Here is a 14,229-nt window from a genome sequence, read left to right as displayed (position 1 = left end):
TAGTTTAAGGATATTTTTGGACCTTTTCGCTTTTTTTTACATATTTACTTTTACACATAAAAAAATCTATATTGTACAAATAAAAAATCTAAAATGATCATTTTTTCAATTTCAAAATTGTAAAGGGCCCCCATTTCCTCCTCGTGTTTATGTTCTGTCACCAGATTTGGAATAAAATATAAATGACCAAAGTTGTGAGTTGTGACACGATCCAAAGCTTCAACAATAACACGACGGCAACTCATTATAATTCCACAGTTAGGTCTGGGGAATATAGTGTGTACGGGATAGAGAGAACTTACCACATCGCTCTTTGCGACTCCAACTCACAATCTCTTGCAAGTAGAAGTAGAGGTTACTTGCAACCCTTCTTGTCTATCATCCGAAGCTTGCTTCTTCCTAAAACCCATAACATTAACCAAATCATATGCGCTTCAATCCTCAAATAATTCGAACTGGTTAAATGAATCATCTGTACTTGCTCCGTTCTACCCGGTTAACTTTTCAGTATCTGCCAGTCTATATAAGAGTCCAAAGCTCACCCTGTAGACACCTTCGCCAAACCACAGAAGCTCGTGGACATTTGCACAACCCTGGAGTTTCAACCATTGAGCCCGAATTCCTCCCTTCTCAATCTGATACAGATGCAGATTCATTGTTCGATGAATTGCCTAAATGTGATGTAGTATCTGCTACAGCTTTGGTTAGCCAATTTGCTAGACTAAATCAACACAAGAAAGCAATAACTATCTTCTCAAGAATGTTTGAGTTGAATTTTAGACCCAATGAGTTCACTTTAGGCACTGTAATTCACTCTTCTGTTGTTCTTAAAGACATTAATTTAGGAAAGCAACTTCATGCCATTTCAATAAAACTTGGCCTTCACTCAAATGTTTACGTGGGTAGTGCACTTTTGGATCTCTATGTAAAGCTAAGCAGCATTGAGGAAGCTCAGCTTGTTTTTCATGATACCCACAAACCAAATGTGGTTTCTTACACCACTTTAATATGTGGGTATATCGAAAAAAGAGAAGTTTGATGAAGCTATGGAAATCTTTAGGATAATCCCTGAGAGAAATGTTGTTTCTTGGAATGCTATGATTAGTGGGTATAGCCAGAAAGGACGTAACGAAGAAGCGGTTAATATTTTCGTTGAGATGTTGAGACAAGGTGTTGTACCTGATCAATCGACATTCCCTTCTTTATTCAGTGCAGCTGCCAATATTGCAGCATTGGGAAGGGGAAAGAGTTTTCATGCTTGTGCGGTTAAGTTCTTGGGTGGACTTGGTTTGTTTATAGGCAATTCTCTTGTTAGCTTTTATGCAAAATGTGGGATCTTAGAGGATAGTTTCCAGGTTTTTTATAGACTTCCTGAAAGAAATGTTGTAACTTGGAATGCTCTGATATGCGCTCATGCTCAAAATGGGGAGGGAGAGTAGCAATTGACTTGTCTCAGAGAATGAAAGACATGGGAATTAAGCCAAATAGTGTCACTCTTCTTGGTTTGTTATTGGCATGTAGTCATGTTTGTCTTGTTGATGAAGCTTATTCATATTTCGAGCAGGCAAGAATTCAGGATGCTAGTTTGCTGAAATCTGAGCACTATGCATGTATGGTTGATCTATTATCGCGTTCAGGGAGGTTTCAACAAGCTGAGAAATTTATTCATGACTTGCACTTTGATCCAGGTATAGGCTTTTGGAAGGCTTTGTTAGGTGGCTGCCAGATTCACTCGAATACAAAGCTAGGAGAATATGCTGCCCAAAAGGTATTGGCTTTAGAGCCTGGAGATGTGTCATCATATGTGATGCTTTCAAATGCACATTCTGCTGCTGGAAGATGGCAGAGCGTGTCAATCGTAAGGAAGGAAATGAGGATAAAAGGACTGAAGACGGTCCCTGGATGTAGTTGGATTGAAATTAAATGCAAAATTCATGTATTTGTTACTGGAGAAAAGAGACATGCCCACAAGCCAGAGATTTATGAACTACTGGATTACTTTCTTAAGCATGGAATGAAGAGCCAAGAAGCTGATTTTCTTTAAGAATCTTGATACACAGCTCCACAGGTATCAGTGAACTGTAAAGATACTAAGAAGACGGAGAAGACTGCCGTTCTTGCCTAATTTGTGATGTACTGCAGCACTGGTATCGATGCTCCAGTCCTGGGAAAAATGGCATCAGCTATAGCCAATCTAATATGCTCAAATGCTGCAGTTAGACTCACTTTACTCATATAGTGTGGCTTCTGAACAAAGGTCAAAACTCTGCCTCAAAGGGAACTGCAAAGTGTTGATAGCTGATGCGATGAAAATATACTAAAACCAGCCAAAAGAGCTAGAGTGAAGCTTTACAGATAATGCTACTATCTGAGGAATGACGATATCCAAGTAACCCTCAAAACAGTGTCTATCAACCGGGTATATAATCACGGATGAGCAACGATATTCTTAACGCTACTGCTTTGCTGCTTCCGAAGCACGAGGATTGAGATCAATGCTCATTAAAGCAATTCCGTACAAGGTTTGTCACTGAAACGTCGTTACAAAATTGATGGTTAAATGACACTTGACTGTGGTATACCTTGTGATCCCACTTGGCAGATTATAACGTAGTCTTACAAAAGCTTATATGCTAGTTGAACCAATAATATGATATGACAAGGAAATGCGCATAATGTTGCAGAAACAATAATATGATTTGCCAGGCAAATGAGCACAGTGATACAGAAACTACTCGACTACTCGTAAGAACCATATAAACACAAAAAAGTTATCAGGAGCTTTAGTGTGTTAATTTCGAATCTATTCCATGACCATGTAATTTAAAACCAAAAAGGAAACAGATGAAACTGAGTTTTTTATATCCTTGACAATGGGTAACGCGAAAAGTGAATTGATAAACACCTGGTAAATAATATACTACTAAAGTTCCTGCTAATTATTCGTGATTTGCCCTTTGATCCAGGTATAGGCTTTTAGAATGCATTGTTAGGAAGCTGCCAGATTCACTCGAATATAAAGCTAGAGGAATATGCTTCCCAAAAGGTATTGACTTTCGAGCCCAGAGATGTGTCGTCATGTGTGATGCTTTCAAATGCACATTTTGCAGCTGGAAGATGGCAACAACAACAACCCGGTATAATCCCACTTAGTGGGGTCTGGGGAGGGTAGTGTGTACGCAGACCTTACCCCTACCCTGGGGTAGAGAGGCTGTTTCCAAATAGACCCACGACATCCTTCCCTCCAAGAACTTCCCACCTTGCTCTTGGGGAGACTCGAACTCACAACCTCTTGGTTGGAAGCGGATGTTGCTTACCATCAGAGCAACCCCTCTTGTCACTTGCTGGAAGATGGCAGTGTGTGTCAATTGTAAAGAATGAAATGAGGAAAAAAAGATTGAAGAGGGTACCTGAGTGTAGTTGGATTGAAATCAAATGCAAAATCCATGTACATTTGTTACTGGAGACAAAGAGACATGCCCTCAAGCCTGAGATTTATGAACTACTGGGATACTTTCTTGAGCATGCAAGAATGAAGAGCCAAGAAACTGATTTTCAAGAATTATGAAAGACAGCTGCTCCACGCTTCAATGTCCCACTGACACGACACGAAATGATGCTGAGAAAACAAAGGTATCGTCATTGTCTCCCCCTTGTAATTCTTGATGTGCTGAAGCAGAGGTATAAATGAACTGTAAAGTTATGAAGAAGTTCAAAACTGGACCAAGTCAAGTTTCTTGCTAGTGAAGTAAAGATGATATAATAGGCTCAAATGGTGCATTTAGAATCATATACTGCGGCATATGAACAAAGGTCAAGACGCTGCCTCAAAAGGGAATTGCGAAGTGCTGAAAGGTGCTGTGAAGATATACCAAAACCAGCTAAAGGAGTATGAGCGAAGTTTTCCAGATGTGCTATGATACAAGGATATCCAGGGTAACAAGGTTATGAAAACGCCTTGAAGTAGCAACTGGGTATATAATCCAGATGAGTTGGTGTGCTTTTAGGGGTCGTTTGGTAGGATGTGTTAGGGAAAATCAATGATATGTATTAGTTTTGATATTATTAATATCTTTCTTTGATAGTGTTTTTCAATTTATATATAACTATTTGGTATTATCATATGTATAACTAATACATAGCAAACCATAGCATTAGTAATACCATGATTTTTAATACATGGATAAGCATGTATACCCCTTATACACCAATCCAAACAATGGATAAGAAATAACCACACCATCACTTATCAAACGACTTCTTAAAGTTACTTGTTTGTTCAATTCCAAACAACCCCTTAAAGTTACTTGTTTGTTCAATTCAAATCATGTGGATTGATTTCACTATCCATCAAGGAATTATGAGCAGGTTCATCATTAAAACATTTTTACAAGTTGATGGTTAAATGACACTCGACGGTGTTATAAGTTATAATCCGTGATCCCGCTCGTCAAGGATATGAGCATAATGACGCGGAAACTACTCGTAAGAACCATATAAACAATAAAAAGTTACCATATAATTTCTGGTATAAATATAAAAAGAAAAGAACAGAGGAATCCTCTTAAACACCTGATAACGAATAAAACTTAAACTAAAGCAAAGCTCACATTCATTTCATTGGATCTGCAAGCTTAGGATTCTTGACCCCCTCCGCCTCTAAGGGTTTAGGAACACAGCTAAGGACTCAGAGAATTTCGAGAAAGAAAAACTGCAGCATAAAGTTGATTTCTCTTATACGGAACAAAACATGTCTCCAAAACACAAAATTCAAAATGAAAAATAGAAGGCACTTCCATTCAAGTGTATCTTAAAACTCAAATCCAAGATTTTAAATTCTCGTAAAATTCTAAACAGGTAACTAGTTTAGATGATTCCAATTTTGTTGGCAACGTCCAATGCATCGTAGTCGGGAGTCAACCTCACGTATGCTTTCTTAGTCCAGGCAACACTTCTAGCAATGCTTTCCACCTCTCTGCTCACCTTCCCAAAAATTCTTTGATTTCTTTCCAACCAAATAGCCTGCACAGTCTCTGCATACACTATCCTGAATATTTGAGCATGCTATGCCTTCCCGTTTGGAGTTCTTGACAACCTACTATCTTGATTTTGATGTTACATTTTGTCACTTTGCTTTTTACAGGCCTGACTCTTATCTAGTCTGCTAAACTGAAAGCTTTTACTCTTAGCCTAGTTGTTTTGAATTAGGAAATGCTGCCAAGATTGGGTCAACACCATAGCATTAGGGGGAAGATGCAGATAAAAGGACAATAGTCTGATGTCAGCTTCTACGGCATAAGTAAGCTAAGTCATCCATTTAGATATCATATTTAAAAAAAGTCATCCATTTAGGATGAGGGAATAAGAACAAAGGGTGAAAAATTAATCAAGCCTCTCTGACTTTGCTGTGCTCATCACCGTCTAAAACAGATTAAACAGTAATCTATTGCTCTCCCTTGTCGCCCAATTTCATGACATGAATAAATGATACATATTTTATGCACCAGCTTGATCGATCCAGAGTGTCAAAGTAAAGCATAGTATTAAATATGAAGTGGGGAGGTAAATGGACATCATTCACTTAGTATTCATTCCAATTTTCATATTTTTCTATGAGCACCCGCGTTAATGTAAGATTTGAGGTTTACTACATTCCAATCAGTGAGTGCCATAGAAGTGGGTGCCTTTAACCTGTTTTGAAAAAGTATTAAAGAGTATGGAGAAAATGTTGATCTTTTAAGAGAGTGTTATTCTTTTGGGATAACCCACAAAAGAAAGTAGAAATACTTTATTTGCGGGGGTGGGGTGGGGGTTGTCGATCCTTTTGGGGAAGGGATTTCCCTAGTATAAAAAATGTTTGTGAAACTAAACTAATGTTTGTGGAACTTTATTTTGTTTTCGAAATGGCATATTGTCTAGTTCGTGATTGTTTTCTTATTTCTCCCCTTTCTGCAACGTGAAAAGTCTTTACTACTGATGTCACTTTCCCGCTCTTGCTATGAAGTTCCTGCTGCGACCTGCAAAAGATGGTTCCTACTTCAAGAATGTACCAAATTCAAGTGCTATTAAGCTCATTGACTTCGGCAGTACTACGTTTGAACATCAGGATCATACTTATGTGGTGTCTACACGTCATTACCGTGCTCCAGAGGTTATTTTAGGTAGCCACTATCTCATTTCAGATTTGCATCTTTTAGTTCCTTGCCAGTCTTTTAGTTTGTTTTATGCTGTTTTTATAGGTCTTGGATGGAATTATCCCTGTGATATGTGGAGTATAGGTTGCATACTTGTTGAGCTTTGCTCTGTAAGTGAGAGTTGATTATGTGTATGATTTTACATTCATGTTTGTTATTTATCTTGTTTGTTTGTTACGTTATTTTTTCCTCCCAAGCAGAGCATTTAAGATATTGAGGATTCTTATAGCTGATCCCAACTAGCTTGGGATTGAGGCATAGTTGTTGTTTCTTTCTTTTTTGCTTGTATTGTCATGAGATAATGATTGGTAGGGCTGCTCGGTTTCATCTTCTTCAGTTACTATTCTACCATCAGACTTAGTTACGTGAAGTAAGAGGCTAGAGGACTATTATGCCCTAGGGTCTGGCCTAATTGTCTAAATGGCAACACGATATACAACATTTGCTCCTGATGCTATTTTGTACATAATACACATAAAACCCCCAGACAGAGGGCTTTAATGAGTACCCAATGAGGTGATACTGGAGAAAAATTGTTATGCTACAATTCCGCACCACCATCACACTTTGTTACGTGAAGGAAGAGGCTAGAGGACTATTATGCCCTCTGATCTGGCCTAATGTCTAAATGGCAACACAATATGCAACATTAGCTCCTGACGCTATTTTGTCCATAGTAACCATAAAACCCAGAGACCGAGGGCTTTGAAGTGATTATTTACCATTAGTGAGTACCCAATGAGGCGACACTGGAGAATGATTCCTGTGAATCACCCTTGACCTATTGAATACAGTGGCTATACTCAACAAAAATCCATGGACAAATCATCCTTTCACCTATAACACATGTGCTCCATGATAATCAATAGGCTCAGCTTGTTTCCATTGAAAAGGGGTCATAATTCAGTGATGCACAGGTGCTTTCTGAAAATGATTCTAATCGTTTTGTTAGAAAATGAAAGAAATGTTCTTTTTCTGTCACAGTATTATCAAAGGCGCGCTTAAGCCCTGAAGCGAGGCTCAAAACATGTTGAGCACTTCGCCTCGCTTAGCGGGCGCTTCAGTATTGTCATCAAGGTTCTAAGCCATACTTTTCCTTGCTAACAAGCGTAATCCGGAAGAGACGACACTAAACAATTGATATTTCACTTTATCGTAAAATTTCTTCAATTTCTTTGTCCATATATTTGGTATATTTATGCTTATAGATATTAGTCTTGGACTACACATACATATTTGTAGTTTTTCTCCATTTGCGCCTTTTTTTAATTAAAGCCCACGCTTTATTTGCGCTTTGTGCTTAAAGCCCCAACAGACCTTAGAGCTTTTTTGCGCTTTTCGCCTTTGATCACACTGATCTTTCACATGGTTCTTTCATTCAAATGGATTAGTTATCTTCCTTTTCCTATTAATGTCTGACAAGATTTTGGGGCAACTCCGTGAATATAATAAGCAACCCTTATTTGAAAATGTGGGTAAGTTATTGAAAAAATTAGGGATGACTACATAATGCTTGAAATGGATTCTTGTATCTCATTATCGAAAAAAAGGATTCTTGTTTCTCATGCCAGCATCCCTTGTGTGCTAGCTAGTTAAATTCCCTCGGGATTGCTTTATTCTAGTGATCTCAGGTTTAATCTAGGTTAAGATATCTTTTTCTTTGCCAAAACATTCTTATGTTTGTTGCCAAACATTGAAGAAATTTTACGATAAAGTGAAATATCAATTGTTTAGTGTCGTCTCTTCCGGATTACGAGCAAGGAAAAGTATACCTAAAGAAAAGTATGCCTTAGGTTTGTTGTTGCTCTATAAGCTACTTATATTTCTTTCTGATTTTTCTGTCAAATGTTTGCACATCTGATATGATTATTTTATAAAATTTCATTTTCTAACTTTTGCTCCCCCCCCCACCCCCCACCCCAATAACCCCGATGGACATATAGGGCGAGGCTCTTTTTCAAACACATGAGAACTTAGAACATCTCGCAATGATGGAAAAGGTGCTAGGGCCTCTTCCTCAACACATGTCTGTGAGAGCTGAGTAAGATTTTGCTTTCTTTTGATTTCATTGATAGTTTATGTTATTTCATCAAATAGCACAAGTTTTACTTGCCTCACTTTTTGTAGTCGCCGTGCTGAGAAATATTTTAGAAGGGGTGCAAGGTTGGATTGGCCAGAGCGTGCAACTTCAAGTGAAAGTATGAGGGCTGTCTGGAAATTGCCTCGCCTCCAGGTAATTCCTGAATCTAAGCTCTATCCGAAGGTGCAAAATCTTTTTGTTTTTAATCTGGTGAGATAGAATTTCATGACGCCTTGTTGCGAGTGTTAAGCTTCTCAAGGAGCACAAGTGCAGATGTGTGGATTTTGCTTTTAGTGTGTAGGACTTATCTTAATCCTTTATCTTTTCTTCTTTCGTTTTGGTCTTCCCTATCTTCTAGCAACTGCTATCACAAATGTAATTGCCTATAGTTTGAGTTGGAAGTTTGAAAAGCTATAGTAAGCGTTGTGAACAATACCTCTTTCATGTTTTCTGGTGTTCTCTATCTCACCCTCAGCTGCTTGTATATTTGTTTAATTAGGTTTCTCCTTTTCTCCGAGGGAAATGATGGATTTTGGGGTAGTATTAATATATCTTGATAACGGAAGTTTCCCTACTGCCTGTACATTGTTGAGTAGTTTGACTAAATGGAACTGCATGATTGGATATTGCAGTTTGTTTGCTGTACTGATCCATTGGTTTATATCGTTGAGAGTTGTTTCATTGATAATGGATCTATGAGTGTTTTGAAGCTTTAATACTCTACTTTTTCTTTAAATTACTTTTCATTTATTGAGTTGTTTTTTCTTTCTTTCATATTCCAGAACCTAATAATGCAGCATGTGGACCACTCTGCTGGAGATCTCATTGATCTTCTGCAAGGGCTTCTTTGTTTTGGCCCAACAGAACGGCTGAAAGCTAGAGAAGCATTACGGCACCCCTTCTTTACTAGAGACCTGAGAAGGTGTGGTTATCCAATGTAATTGACATCCTCTTATTTTAATCTGTGTTTCAGTTGAAAAGATGTGTGAATGAGTCCTTATAATGAAATTTCCCCCCTCCCGCACGGGAAAAACGAATAAAAAGAAGAAAATGAAATAAAAAGCAAATCCCAAGGAAGAAGATAGAAGATCAAGGTAGGGATGCATGCGTCATATTTCCAGTATGCCTGTCCTTGTATAGTGTTGCTTCTCTTGTCAGCTCTGTTTTTTTTTTTTTTGGGCACTTGTTGCACTAATCATCCTGATCTCTCATCTGTTCTTTGGTACTTCTTTTTGGTTCTTTCATGGTGTGATAATATGAAACTAATGTTGGTGGATTATTTAAATAAGTGGTAAAGTATAGCTCAATACTCGTGAGTCGGGAGTAGGGGGACGAGAGTGCTGTTATGAATTTAGTAGATGTTGGATTTGCAAAAGTGAGTAATTTAAAGTGGACAAGAATTTCATTTCCAGATTTATGTAGTACTATTTATTGTTAAATACTTGTGAGTTTTTGGACCAACAATGCAGTATAAATCCTGTAGATGTTGGATCCTAAAGTGATTGAAAGTGCAAAAGGTGGAGATTTTCCTGGGTTATATGTACCCCATTAGGAAGGTTAAAATTTGCATTTCTTTTGACAGCCTTAAACAGGTTCACTTTAACGAAATTAATACCCTTGGAGTGTTTCATGTGCTGATCTGTCAGCTTGTTCCGTTGCTTTCTTCCTCTAATTGTGTTAATCTCTTATTCTGTTATTCCTTCCTTGAATTTTTAAAATGAACAGTGTCTACGGCTGTGTGCCCTATTGAGAAGAGTAAATCACCTATCCTTATACGGTTAGACCTCTCTATAACAACATCCCTATATAACCACACTTTCACTATAAAAGCCGAGCTTTTTCCGGAACCAAATTTCATGTTATGTTATATTATATGTTCTCTATAACAGACTTCGCTATAACATCCAAGAATATTCGGAACAAACGAGGCTGTTATAGAGAAGTTTGACTGTAATTATTATTCTTTAAAAAAGAACACTTGTCCCTTACCACAGTACGGTTAATACTCTTTTACTATCTGGGAATATTCTTTTTTGCTCTTTTCTTTTGGAACAAAATGGTTTGGGATCCTGTTTCTGGAGATGGTGGTGTGGGGGAGAGTGGGTGGCCTCTACGTATTGTTGACTGATAGGGGTTGGTCAAGCCTTATCGACGGTGGTGGATCCAGGATTTGAAGACCGTGAGTTCTATTAAAATGTGGTCAAGCCTTATTGACGCTAATGGATCCAGGATCTGAACACCACGGGTTCAACTGAAGTCAGTACCGTATTTGTTAACTGATAGGGGTTGGTTGTGCCTTTCAAATGGTGGCGGATTCCTGGATATGAACACCGTGGATTCTACTAAAAGTTGGAGCTACGAAAAACTATTTGTGTGACTCGAACCCAGAGCTACCATGTGGTTAGCCTCCACTCTCAAGGTTTTCACCACTGAGCTAAATAGTTATCTAATGTTATAGGTCCATATTCTGTTTTTCTCACTTTTAGTTAGCATTTCACATTTTCGCCTAAACCCACTGGCTTGAAATTAATTTTCCTGGGAAGATATGTTATCCCTATGCAATGCATATAGAGGCAAGTTTCTGAATGGTTGGTTCTTTAGTTGTCTTTCATTTTAGCAATTGAGCAAATCTTTTATAAGTGCAATGTTTAGATAAAACTTGAAGATAATGTTCTCTTTTAAAGCCTAATAAGTGGCTTGTCTTGTGTCGCCATGGAAACCTCCTTGACAGCAAGCACAATTTGGTGATTTTTCTGGTGCATTTCTATAGTTTGCTGTATTTGCATATAGCCGCTAATGAGTTCTAATGAGTTTAGAGTGACGATCTTACTTACCAAGGCTCAAATCCTACTGGTGTTATTTCCATTTGCTTAAGTTTTGGTGGGCTGATTACCTCGTTTGTGGTAGTGAGAGGCAGCAAATAACCAGTGAATATGCAGAGATGCGCATAAGCTGGTTTGAACGCCTCCATTTTACAAAAAAGGAGGAAAGTCTGTCCTATGTGTGCGCACTCGCTCATGCATGAAGAGAAAAAGGTTTGTATCTCTACTTCGTGTTATGTTAGCTTTCTCAATCTGTGATTCAAAACCCCAGCCTTTGATTTCCTACTAATTTTGCGGGGCTGGGATCTTATTCCCGAAATCGTCTCTCGTTTCTATTGCTGTCTCGAAGTCAATAGGCAAAAGCCATGGGAGCCATTTTTGCTCACTTTAAATTCATTTGTATTTGTACTGATTTGAAACGAGTGATACTTAATTGCACGTGATTTTATTCTAGCTGGGATGGAGACAATAGGTCTTCCACACAAGCATTACTCAACGGATTATAGAGTTAGTTTCTTTTTTTAACTGTTTGGTGTAAGGTATGCGTATACTTTGATTTGTTTCCACATGTTATTACTTGTTTTATGTCACCAATCAAAGCTTCGATAAGTACCTGTCACACCTCCTTTTTTACACACCCACCCCGAAGGATAAATATATAAGGGAGTTTTTCCATTTAAAGTGACATTATTCGAAATGGGATTATTTATTTGATTTTTAGAGTCGCCACTTGGGATAGGACGGGCTTTTGGTGTCCCAAGTCACCGATTTAATTTACATCCCAGATCGAGGAATATTTCGACTTCCCAATTGGAGTCTGCGAACCAGAGATTCTGTGTAAGGAATTCTGTTGACCCGAGGGAAGGTGTTAGGCACCCCCGGATCCCGTGGTTCTAGCACGGTCGCTTAAATTATTACAAATGGCTAAAAATCTGATTTTTATACAAGTTCAAACCTATAGTGCAATTTTATAAATTATTTACCGCTTTTATTTACTTTTTACGAAAGTGAACGCCGTTTAAGACGTGTTTTTGGATCACGTCACATAAAATGCACCCGGATCCTCAACACCTCTTATTCAACGTTTTGGGATTTGGATTTGGGTCACATGAAATGCACACCCGACTTTAGGAAAGTAATATTATCAAAGAATGCTCCTAAAGCGACTAACGTGTTATTAACTTTGCGGGGGCCATGGAAATTCGCTAAATGGCACACCCAATTTCTAAAATATTTTACTATAGTATTTAATGAGGGCCCCGCAGTTTATATGTTTTATGCGGCGAGGCTCGTCTCATGCCTTATTTAAAAATTAAAAAAAAACCATCTTAAAAGAAAACTACGATTTCTATTACAGTGTTGTCCCTAAACAGGCCCTAATTGATTCGCATTTATAAATCAGGGCCTCAAATTCAAGTCTGAATTCAAACAAAAGGGAAGACCCTCTTAATTTGAACCCACCACCTAATTTGAAACCCGTATTTATATTTGTGAATTAACTCCCAGCTTAATTTTAAGATTAGCCCAGCTTTGGGCTTCTTATGTCCTTGGGGCATAAGCCTGGCTGCAAGGCTGCCCAATACCAAGCCATGGCATAAGCCCAAGTTTATTCACCAAAGCTGGGCAGCCTGGGCCTGTGACAGACCTAAAGGACCGATTCCAAATTGATTTTGGGCCTGTTAAATTGCTCTTCATGGCTCTAACAGCCCAGGCATTCACAACTAAACTGAGTGCCCTTTTCTTACAACAAAAATCCTGTTTCTAATAAGACATTAGTGTTTTAAAGCTACAATCGCCATCAGAAGTTAATTCGTGGTATAAATGTAAAATTAATCCTCAAATGCGGTCCGTATAGACTATTCTTCAGGCCTATTAATCCGCAGTTACATGGACACAAATATGTAATGGTCTCAAAATCAGTTACAAATACAAATACTTCAGTGTGAGGTTAAATCTAAATAAACTTCTGAATTAACCTATGCTAGAACTAAATTACTGAATAAATTCACGCTAATTTAACAGTCCAATTATTACAATTTATCAAAAGTCCAGATAGTCTATGCTTCAAATGCTACTACTACGTAATCTATTATGTAAGCTAACATGTACGCAAACAAACTAGACATGAAACTGATATTTGTCATTGATTCAACGGCTCGGATACACTAGCAGATTTAATCCTGCATACTTCAGTGAGGTTGAAGAATACCTGGAATTTATTGAAAGAGAAAGAAAATTGAAGTCAGCTTGAGTAATAGCAACACGGCAGTGAACTCTCAGCAGCAACAAGAGTGATTTGAACCAAAATTTTCACAAAAAATGACCCAGCACCATGGCACAGCAAGACAGCATTCAATTTGATCCAAAATTGACTCAATTACACTCAAAGATCCATGTGAAATTAAGTCTAATAAACCTTTGGAATTTCAGCGGATGGAAACTAAGCTAGAAGAACGTAATTCATTCCTAAAAATGAAAATTAAGCTCAGATTTCTAATGAAACAGTAATTTTAACTTTTCTACTGGGTTTTCTCTTTTTTTTTTTTTGGATTTTTGAAGGTTTTAAATCTCTAAATCAGATCTGAAAACAGAGGGGACTTTCTGAGGAAAAAATTTTTTGGTCTTTCCAAAACTTCCAGGGAATTTTCCAAGGGTCTCCAAAACTTGCTGCACAAGGCAATGTAGGTGCCTTTTATAGGCAAAACCTAAAGTTACCTTCAGATTTTAGTTTTCTTTTTAGTCCCTCTCCTATTTAGTTTTCAGTCCCTTATTTTTAAGACTTATTACCCAAGTAACAACACTTATTTTATTAAAAACTACACTAAAGTCTATTCTAGAAGGTCCTACACCTATTGCAATTCCTACACTACCCTTCCCCTACTTTTACAATTACTATTCCTAATAAAACTACCCTTTTCTATGCCCAGATTACCCTTTAATTGTACCATAATTACTGGCCTATACCATTTTAAACCTGGTCCTATTACTTTGGTTGAGGTTAACTATGGTTAAACCAAAACTGCTAGGTTAAATCAGCTATATCCAAACAATGTGAATTATTGAACTAAGGATCCTATTGTTTTCCTTATTATTCCAAAAAGAAACAAGCCAGACTAATTAATCCAGTGATGCA

The 14,229-nt window shown here is 37.8% G+C and overlaps 2 protein-coding genes across 2 annotated transcripts; both read left to right on the top strand.

Annotated features, from left to right (window-relative positions):
- Positions 273-3,158, top strand: LOC109227323 (pentatricopeptide repeat-containing protein At5g42450, mitochondrial-like). The gene is given in 4 exon segments (XM_019392439.1): positions 273-1,021; positions 1,023-1,434; positions 1,437-2,522; positions 2,967-3,158. Coding segments are annotated over 3 exon segments (1,578 nt in total). The 5' UTR covers positions 273-463; the 3' UTR covers positions 2,045-2,522; positions 2,967-3,158.
- LOC109228027 (serine/threonine-protein kinase AFC1-like) lies at positions 2,874-9,553 on the top strand. The gene is made up of 8 exons (XM_019393211.1): positions 2,874-2,908; positions 2,967-3,046; positions 3,814-3,911; positions 6,005-6,161; positions 6,240-6,304; positions 8,138-8,235; positions 8,322-8,427; positions 9,057-9,553. Exons 1-8 carry the CDS (start codon positions 2,874-2,876, stop codon positions 9,213-9,215), a joined length of 798 nt encoding a protein of 265 aa, XP_019248756.1. The 3' UTR covers positions 9,216-9,553.

This window comes from Nicotiana attenuata, chromosome 6 (genome assembly GCF_001879085.1).
Source record: "Nicotiana attenuata strain UT chromosome 6, NIATTr2, whole genome shotgun sequence".
Taxonomy (NCBI): Eukaryota; Viridiplantae; Streptophyta; class Magnoliopsida; order Solanales; family Solanaceae; genus Nicotiana; species Nicotiana attenuata.
Note: the sequence above shows the minus strand (reverse complement) of the source record. Positions and strands in the feature narration are given on the sequence as shown.